Source organism: Fukomys damarensis, unplaced genomic scaffold (genome assembly GCF_012274545.1).
Source record: "Fukomys damarensis isolate Sample0158 unplaced genomic scaffold, DMR_v1.0_HiC HiC_scaffold_13, whole genome shotgun sequence".
NCBI lineage: Eukaryota > Metazoa > Chordata > Mammalia > Rodentia > Bathyergidae > Fukomys > Fukomys damarensis.
Window position 1 is genome coordinate 15,913,448 of NW_022900925.1, and position 10,073 is coordinate 15,923,520.

The following is a 10,073-nucleotide window of genomic DNA, read 5'->3' on the forward strand; positions in this document are numbered from 1 at the left end:
GTCCTGCGGCAGATCACACGCGGTTCAGCACGCACGCGCGCTCCTAGCCAACGAGCCCGCTGCACCCAGGCCGCCAGGCCCGCAGCGCCCCCTCTCGGCCATACAGGTAGGTATGCTCTACATTGTCCCTTTCTAGGTTTCCTGAGCCCAGGTGGTCTTGTCCATAGCCCCTGACCCCGCATTCCCCCTCACAGGATCCCCGGATAGCTCGCGCACAAAGTTCACTGGCACGAATCTCGTTCCCCAGGCTGCCTACATTGCAGCACGCACTTGGTCCTTCACAATCTTCCTCCCCGCAGAGGTTCCCGAATCTCACACTTGCCGTGCCTGGGCCCACAGAAAGTTGCCTTCAGCGTACCTTCATACCATACTGCCTCCCTTCCTACAGCGACCACCATCCTTCATTTTTCAGGATCATAGACACCTTTGACATTTTTATTGTTTTAAAGAAAACAGAAAACGCACTGTGAGGCAGATCCAATCCAGCAGCCTCACGTGTGTACTTTTTCCCCTCGACTTTGTGTCAGGTGTCACCGGGAAAGAACAGAGGGTCCCAGCCTTGAGTACCCCAATGTGCCAAGCAGAGTTTGAGCTGGCCTGCACTGCCATCAAGCAGCTGAAGCGTCCTGTGAGTGACCAGGAGAAACTGATGGTATACAGCTACTACAAACAGGCCACTCAGGGTGACTGCAACATCCCCGCCCCTCCTGACTTGGATGTGAAAGCCAAGGTCAAGTGGGGGGCATGGAACGTGAACAAAGGGATGTCCAAGGAGGATGCCATGAAGGTTTACATTGCCAAAGTGGAAGAGCTGAAGAAAAAGGAGGCTGATTAGGGAGACTTTAACAGACAGAAGTAGCATGGCTCCTCTGGTAAGGAATGGGCTTAAAAGATCTTGAGGGCTGAAATGTCCTGAAAGGGTAGCAAGGTTAGCTAAGACATCAATAAAGCCCTTAAACTGCTTAAGGATGACTGTATGTTGTTGGGAGAGTGTCTAAATAACTGAATCTCTTCACTAGGTAATCACTGGCCTTCTGGGTGGTTGTGAATGTGTTCCCTCCTCTCCTATTTCATAGCATATGTAGATTTTGGGTAGTAGAGGGGATAATGGGAGAACCAATGGTATGAAAATGCCTAAGGTTAACTGAGCATGGTGGTGTACACCTATAATCCCAGGCTGAGGCAGGAGGGTTGCCCCAAGTTTGAGGCCTGCCTAGGTTTATACATACTGAGTTCAAGGCCAGCCAGACCTACATAGTGACCCTGTCTCAAAAAAAAGCCCAAGTTTGGAGGTGAGAACATTCTCCAGTGGACCTTTGCTTCTAGGGAGCCTGAGGACCCTGCCTCTGTGTCTTCGGGGCTGCTGACTCACCAGCAATCCAAAACTAGATGAGATAGGGACTCTATCTTCCAAAAAGCTAAGGTCAAGCTCAGAAGTCCTTAGTGGAACACAATTCAATGAAGTTAGTATCTTTTGTTTTGTTTTGTACTGGGGATTGAACTCAGGACTTTGTACTTGCCAGGCAAGCCCCACCTCTGAGCTACATCCCTGGCTCTAAAGTTACTATATTGAGAGAAGCCAAGTTTAGTGATACAGTGGTGAGGTAACTGATCCAGTGTACCTTAGTAGCTGAAAAACAGTGGAGCCATAGTTTCAAAATCTCAGACACTGATGACTCATCTAAGATCTAGCAATCAATATTTTTTTGAGACTACCACACAGCTAACCCTACTAGCTGTATGAAGATCTGTGTTAAGACAAAATCATGCATATAGGTTTGGTTATATGAGATTTGTTGTAAGAGCACAGACCACCACCTATGAAGGGCTACAGTACCGGAGCCTGGCATCTACTCCATATTAATCACCAGGGAGGCATCAGTGCATAACCACTGTGCCCAGTGGCTGGGATATGGAGTGCTAAGTTCTTAAAGACATTTTAGAGAAACAGGTCTTCTGTAGTATGGCATTTCATACGATTTTCCCTGTTAAAAATTATTTTCTAGCCAGGTGTGGTGAGGCATACCTGTAATCCAGGTACTAAGGCTGAGAGAGGAGGGCAGTAAGTTTGAGCCCAGATGGGCAACTAACACTCTGAGATCCTGTCTCAAAATGAAAAAAGACTGGGGGTGTAGCTCCATGCAAAGGCCCTGGGTTCAATCTTTAGTACTGTAAATCACAGTGACTAAAGTATTACAATTATAAGCCGGGCAAGAACCACACTGTAAAACAGAATTTTTTTGTTTTGTTTTGGTACCAGGGATTGAACTCAGGACCTTGCACTTGCAAGGGGTGGGGGAGCACCACTGAGGTATTTCCCCAGCTCTTTTCTGGTATTGTGAACATATTTTTTATACTTTGAGGATCATGGTTTTTGTTAAATGCTAACAGAAAAATAATATACTTTGCTCCAAACTGTGGCAGCAGTTTAGGAATTGTAAGTGTGCCATACCATTCTGTAAATCACTACAGAACCTGACAAAATAAAAATGTATCATAACTAGGGGTACAGATAGTAACTGGAAGAGAGCTAGGATAGCCAGGCATGGTAGCACACCTCTGTAATCAAACTACTCACGAGGCTGAGGCAGGAGGATTTCAAATTTGAGGCCAGCCTGAGAAACAGGGATACCCTGTCTCAAAATACAAATAAAAAAGACGTGAGGATATACCTAAGTGCAAAGACCCTGGGTTTAATCCCTGGTACAGAGGTGGGGGACAGGGCACCAGTATATAGTGTGCTAAATTTTGTGGGAGGGGGAATAAGACTATATTTATAACTGATAGTTGTTTAGAGTAGGGGCAATGGGATTGACCAAGTTTTCGTTGTTGTTTTATTTTTAAATGGTATTGAAATTGCACTTGGGGTTTTAAACTTACTAGACAAGAAGAGCTCTATTACAGAATTATATCCCCAATTTTCTAAAATTTTTGAGACGGTGTCTTCCTAAATTGCCTAGGCTGGCCTCAAACTTGCAATCCTCCTTCCCCTACCCATGGAAAAAAGAGAAACATAAAGACTCATGTAAGAGCCTAATTTCAGAAGCATTTTTAAAAATTAATTTTGGGCCGGGGATTTAGCTAAGTGGTTCCACCACATGCCTCGCAAGTATAAGGTCCCAAGTTCGATTCCTGGTATTGGGAAAAAAAAATTATTGGTATACTTTTGATATATATATATATATATAATAATCACATTCATCTTGGGAATTTGTACCTGTACATGAGAAGCATTTAAAAATTTAATAATGAATATATGCAATACAATTTTGTTTCCAGTGATTAAAAATAACTTGTGTAGAGCCAAAGAGAAAACATAATTTTTTTCAGGCTGAAGAAATAATTTAACCTATTCCCCGCTACCCCGTACTGAGGATTGAATTCAGGACCTTGCACTTGCAGGGTAGGTGCAATGCCACAGAGCTAAATCCCCAGCCCAATTTAACCTATTTTAGGATCCTTTCTTGAGAGAATTAAAAAATATTAGCACAGAGCCACAGGTGTCAAAGCACATAAAATCCTTCTGTTTTCTCTGGCTACTCAAGATGTAAAAGCAGGTAAAATGGGGGTTTAACTAAGTCTTTTTCTCCAAGGAACAGAATTTTTTAAAAAAGTTGAATGTCAAGACCATCTTCCAGAGCAAGATGTTAGAACAGCTTATTATGAGGTGCTTGGAGTACAACCATCATAAGCAATTGATCTGGATTTATTTGAACATTTGCTCCAATAGAATCTGTCAGTTCTGATGAGTCACAGCTCATCAAAATTCCTTCCATTCCCAGGCAAGGGTAATGTCCCATAAACTATCCCAGTCTAAAAAATAATTTGTTACTAATTTAATACAGTTACATAGAATGTGCCATTTACTGACAGTGCAGATTATAGCAAGAATTCTCCTTTACTTGGAGCAATGATAATCAGATTTAATTTCTAAACTGTACCAGCACTTTCAGAGATTGAAAGACACAAATCTTCAGCAGCCAGGCCGCCTTGACTGCACAGGACACAAACAAGTAGTAAGAGCATTTATCATAAGCAGATACAACAGGCTTCGGGGTACTGGATGGAAATTACAGATGCTTGTTTCACATGATGTCTTCCATTAACCTGAAGCCTTTACTTTACTTCTTTTAGCAAACCACTCATCACTTTTATCTGCTGCCATTGCCTATAGAAATAAAAATTGAATATATATTTATTCCAAGTCTGAAAAATGAAAGATATAGCTCACTTTGTACTTCATTCCACTATCCACAAAGGAGAAACTGACATTTAAAGAGTGTGTTCTTGCGGTGCATTTTGTTGAATGGGGCAGGAGATGCTGGTGTGAACCAAGCAACTGTGTGGTGACTCTCATCGCTGAGTAAAGGGCAAAGACTGCAGCTGGGAAGCACAGATGGCTGATGGGAAAGCAGGACCATGCACACTAAGTCAGAGAGTCTTTGGCTGAACAAAACCCTAGTGCTCATGAGGCTCAGCCTAATCATGAGACCAAATATGAGAAGTTATTTGATGTCTTAGCTATCAATTTCTGTTTTACACCTTCTCCCACCTACTCTAGGGATTTAGTTCAGTGGTTCTGCTGCCTGCCTCACAAGTGCAAGGATTTGAGCTTGATCCTTGGTACCAAAACAAACAAACAAATAAACAAAATAATATGTACTCCATAAATATACACACACACACACAAAAAAAAACCTGTAAAATTTTTAAAAATTTAAAAAATAAAAATGAGTTTTCAGCCAGGTGTGGTAGTGTATGCCTATAATCCCAGCACTCTGGGAGGCTGAGGCAGGAGGATCACAAGTTTGAGCCTAGTCTGGGCAACTAGAGACTTAAAAAAAAAAAAGTGTTTGTTTGGCAGCACATATGACAAAATAAACAAATAAATAAAAAGGGCAAATATATAGCTCAATGTGCAGGCCCTGGGTTTGATACTCAATACCACTAAAAAAATAAATAAAAAGGATCGGGAAATTAATTCAGTGGCACCTCACCTGCCTTGTAAGCACAAGGTCCTGAGTTCAATTCCCGGTACAAAAAACAAACAAGTTTAATCATGAGCTGGGTACTATGCTGGAATCAGATGTGGCAACAGAGACAGTCAAGGCTACACACATGGGGAGTGTACTGACTAGCCAAAGATTCAGCTATGGAAACAATTATTTTGCACAAGGGAGTGTGTGTGCACATGTGTGTACATGTGCACTGAGGCATTTTCTACACCTTAACACCAAAGAAGTTTGTCAAGAAAGTGGAGGAATCTGGCAAATTTACCAACTGATAGGCTGCTTACGATTCTAGTTTCCTGCATGATAAAATTTATAAAGACTGCATTTTTAACACACTTCCTGTCTTAATTAATTGAGCATCTGCATAATTAACACAATAATCTCATGAAGAAGTTATCCTTATTTCCTCAAAATTTTAGGTAATCAGACAGAAAAACAGAAAATTCAATAGACTACTTAAAAGTGCTTCATAGATGTTACACAATTAACCTTTTATTGACTCCTTCAGTCAATAAAGTGTTCAGAGGGGAGCTAGGTATCGTGCTCCACAACTATAGCCCTAGTTATTCAGGAAGCTGAAGCAGGAGGATCACACTTGAGCCCAGGAGTCAAACCTAGTCTGAGTATAATAGAAAGACCCTGTCTTAAAAAAAAAAACAAGTGGGCCAGGGGTTTAGCTCAGTGGTGCCACTGCCTGCCTTGCAAGCACAAGGACCAAGTTCTATCCCCAGTACAGAAAAAAAACAACAACAACAACAAAAAAAACCCAGCATATTGGGAGACTATCTACTACATTCCAGGTATGTGCCAAAAGCTGGGATACAACAATGTGCACCTGCATTGAAAACTACTAAAAATCAAGTTTGACTAAATTAGGAAAGCAGATGCTAGATCTGGCAAAATGGATGTTACCAATGATGTAAATACTAGTAATTGAGACACAAGAGCTAGTATAGGGCAGACTGAAATCTAAGTGAGAGATGGATTTTTAAATAAGAAATCTAACTGTCAAGAATCCAATAATAACAAACGTTAGGCTGCAGGGGGAAAAGGAACCTTTCTATATTGTTGGTGGGACTGCAAACTCGTATAATCACTATTAAAATCAGTACAAAGTTTCTTCACACTAGAAATTCCATTTGACCCAGCTATTCCCTTTCTCGGTATCTTCCTTAAAGAGGTAAAGACATCATATCACAATGGTACATACATGCTCATGTTTACAGCAGCACAATTCATAATAGCTAAATCTTGGAAGCAGCCTTATGTCCAACAGCAGATGAATGGATAAAAAATTAAAAGTATGGTTTTTACATACAATGGAGTACTACTCTCCCATAAAGCAAGATAAATTTGAATTTGTAGAAAAATGGATGTATCTTGAGATCATACTGTTAAGTGAAATAAATCAGACACATAAGCTCAAATAACACAATTTCTCTTATATGAGAAACCCAAATTATAAACAGAGAGCCAAATAAAAGATAACAGAAAGTAGGGAGATAAGAGATTTCTCAAATGGGAAGCGGACCGAGAGATGGAGGGAGTGGGAGGGAAAGGAAGGAGATGAACAAATAATTAAGATGTGTTATGTACATATGTACCAACTCCCCACAAGCAATGTAACTATTATATACTGCAAACATTACTAATTTTTAAAAAATGTACAGAAGGGATACAGTGTCAATAAAAGGTTTAAAAGATGGGAGCTACTGGAGCTTGTCTGAATGCTGATGAGAACCCTTCCCTAAGAAGGAAGAGACTAATGCTATGTAATGGAGATGAGATGGCTGGAAGGCTAAGCAAGTGAGAAGCAGACATCTCCATTCACTGAGCAGAATAATGATGTTTATTATGGCTGCAGTGGTTTCCTACGGCAGCCGCAGACTGTGGGAAGGTGCAGATGCTGAGTCCACAGAGGTCATACAGGTGGCCATGAAGACACAGGGCCCAGGCTAAAAAGTCATCCCAGAAGCAAAGGACACAGTTCCCCGCTTTATACCTTACCTTATATAATTAGGCTGTGGTGATATAAAAAATATAGAAATGAGACTCACATCATCCAACGATTTGTTTCCCTCTGGATCCATCTTAGAAAGTTCTCGAAATGCTTCATCCCCAACAAAACAAATTTCATGTCCATCCTATACCAACAAAGGAAAAAACAATTTGGCAAAAAAGGTGCCTCTGAAGAGACCGTGGTAAAGCCTGTTTGTTCCCTTGCTGAGTAATACTTACAGGGTCAGCCAGGATGATGACTTGTACAGTCGCCTTCCCAGGGGTATCAAGACTCACTAGGGGTGTGAGGATCTTCTGATTCTCTCTTTTCATCAAGTCTTCTAAATCTGGCAACTTGAGGAAAACAAAAAGGCAAAGTAAGCAAGGGTCACGTACTACTTTTATGACATGATCCTCATTAGTGCTAAGGGAGTATCTGATCAGAAAGAACCAAGGCACCACTTGTTTATTTCATTATCTGTTGAACTTGATACCAGAGCCACAGTCAGAATGAACTTAAGAAAGGAAGGCCAAGGTTCTCAGCTGGGTTGAACTAGCTTGTCAAAAAGCTTAAATGAAAGACTGGGTAATCAAACCTTACTTCTTTCTGGGGACAAGAAAAGGCGATTCTTCCAAAAGCTGCTGCATGGTCAACTGAGCCCTTGATGCCCTGTAGCTCCAGCTTACACTGAAAAGAAATAGGGAGGTGGGTTTATGCTTTCATACAAATTATACATGCATGTGCTTAAAAAAAATTAAACAGTACTAAAAGAATAAAGTAAAAATGAAGTTTCTGTCCTGTCACCCAAGGCAATCAGTTAAGTTTCTCATGTGTCCTTTTAGATACATTTCCAACCTCTCTCCCTCCATGCTTTCCTCTTTCTTTGTTCTTTTTTTTTTTCTTTTTTTGTGGTATTGGGACTAGAACTCAGGTCTTCACACATAGGTTGGGCAAACACACTAGGCAAACACTCTACCACTGAGCTGCATCCTTTACCCTTTTAAATTTTTGCTTATGTATCTTTCCAGTACTGAGAGTTGAACTCAGGGAGACCTGAGCTCCATTCCCAATCTTTTTTTTTTCTTTTTGGTACTAGGAATCAAACTCAGAACCTTTCTCTTGCAAGGCAGGCAGGCACAGTGCTACTGAGCTAAATCCCCAGCCCTCCCAACCCTTTTTAATTTTGAGACAGTCTCACTAAGTTGTCCAGGCTGGCCTTGAACTTGTGATCCTCTTGCCTCAGCCTCCCGAGTAGCTGGGATTACAGATATGTGTTAATGCACCTAGTGCTATGTTTCTTTTTAACACAAATAGTAGCACAATACCACACCAGCATATAAAGACTTACACTAGTCTTTTTAATAGCTGAATAATCCCTTCTATTAGCGAATCGTTGAAATATCACTCTAATTCACAAGGCAAGGAGGTTCTTATATTTTGCTATTGCAAACAATGCTATAATAGATAACTCTGTATTCACTTCTTTTTGTGCATATGGGATGAAGACATCTGTAAAATAATTTTAGAAGTACAACTGCTGGGTCAAAGTATAAGGATTCAATCAAGTTCAAATGCTAGGTTATTAAAAACTAATATATATACAATCATGGATTAAACCTTATCTATTATCTTTTCTGACTAAGCAATTCTACTGCTCACTCTCTCTCTTATTTTTATTTTTTTTGTGGTGTTGGGAATCTACCCAGGGCCTCAAACATGCTAGGCAAGTTCTCTACCACTGAGTCACATCCCTAGCCCATTTCACTTCGAAAAGGATATAATCCCAAATAGAAAAAAGGTAATACTTAGGCAGTGAGGTTACCACTAATTTTCTTTTTCTTCTTTCTGTTTATCTGTGTATATATATGGAATCACGTGAAGAAACCAGGAAAACAACCTTCATGTGAAGCTCATTTAGAAATTCTCTAAGATCACTCACTTGGTTCTCAGAATACCCCAGCAAAGCCCTCTGCTTCTCTTCATCCTGTTCATAAATGTTCATTCCCAGGAGATTAGACCAGTAATTCAAGGATTTCTGAAGATCAGACACTGCTAGAGTTACTTTCAATACAGGATCTGCATGGTAATAAAACAGCAGGAAAAGGCAGGTCACTTCAGTGGAGTAGAATACACTGAAACAAGCTGATATGTGTAATATTTTAGTTCACAGGCATAGCTTAATGGTGGAGTGCATGCCTAGCATGTGTGAGAGCCTAGGTTTGATCCTCAGCAACCAACCCCCCCGCCCGCAATTTAGGTAATGACAAAAAAGGTTTCAAGTCAGTATGAAAGGGCACGTTATTTTTTTTAAAAAGCACTAAAGCCAGGCATAGTGGAACATGCCTATAATCCCAGGATCTGCCAGGCTGAAGCAAGAGGACTGCTATCCGTTCTTCAGCATTCTTCAGCCAGCTAGAACTATAGAGCAAAGCCCTGTCTCAAAAAACCCAAAAGAAGAAGAAGAAGAAAAAAAGATTACATATCTGAATCAAATAACAAAATACATTCCTGATAGGTTAAGGAATCAAGTTTAAAGAACAAAGCCAAGCAAATATAAACACAGGTGATTATTTATAAAATTTTGGGATGGAAGATTTGTGTTTAAACACGAGGCAAAGATAGAAAAACCATGAAGAAAGAAGTCTGCTAGGTTAATCACACAAGATGGAAAACCATTAGCTATCAACAACCTGAAAACAAAAAGAATTGCAGGGCTGGGGTGTAGCTCGTGATAAAGTGCTTGCCTGGCAGGCACAAGGCCCTGGGTTCTATCCTTACTTGTGGGAGGAAAAAGGAATTACAGTAAAAGTTAAACAGTAAACAACAAAGCAGGGAAAAATTTTTGTAACACACTGGACAAAAAAATCCTTATTATGTAAATCATCTTCAAGAACTAATAGATGATGAAGCTGGGTGTGGTGGCGCACGCCTGTAATCCCAGCACTCGGGAGGCTGAGGCAGGAGGATCGCTGTGAGTTTGAGACCAACCTGGGCTGCACAGTGAGTTCCAGGGCAGCCTGAACTACATAGTGAGACCCTGTCTCAAAAAACTAAAAAAAAAA

General features: G+C 40.7%; 2 protein-coding genes across 4 annotated transcripts in view; one reads left to right on the forward strand and one right to left on the reverse strand.

The window, feature by feature from the left end:
• Window positions 1-6: 6 nt before the first annotated feature.
• LOC104874910 (diazepam-binding inhibitor-like 5) overlaps window positions 7-10,073 on the forward strand; it is a 19,079-nt gene continuing 9,012 nt past the window's right edge. Inside the window, exons 1-2 of one of the 2 annotated variants that reach the window (XM_010642181.2) lie at window positions 7-106; window positions 528-872. In XM_010642181.2, the coding sequence (XP_010640483.1) occupies window positions 572-835 (264 nt within the window). In that variant the 5' untranslated portion in view covers window positions 7-106; window positions 528-571 and the 3' untranslated portion in view covers window positions 836-872. Of the gene's footprint in view, window positions 107-527; window positions 909-10,073 lie in introns of those variants that run through there. The other variant, XM_010642180.3, reaches the window with a different exon arrangement.
• The window catches only part of Glod4 (glyoxalase domain containing 4), a 16,019-nt gene continuing 9,172 nt past the window's right edge, over window positions 3,227-10,073 (reverse strand). The window contains exons 4-8 of one of the 2 annotated variants that reach the window (XM_033762865.1): window positions 8,951-9,087; window positions 7,612-7,698; window positions 7,251-7,364; window positions 7,070-7,156; window positions 3,227-4,168 (exon numbers count right to left, since the gene is read on the reverse strand). In XM_033762865.1, coding sequence (XP_033618756.1) covers window positions 4,103-4,168; window positions 7,070-7,156; window positions 7,251-7,364; window positions 7,612-7,698; window positions 8,951-9,087 — 491 coding nt within the window. In that variant the 3' untranslated portion in view covers window positions 3,227-4,102. The remainder of the gene's footprint in view (window positions 4,169-7,069; window positions 7,157-7,250; window positions 7,365-7,611; window positions 7,699-8,950; window positions 9,088-10,073) is intronic. The other variant, XM_010642179.3, reaches the window with a different exon arrangement.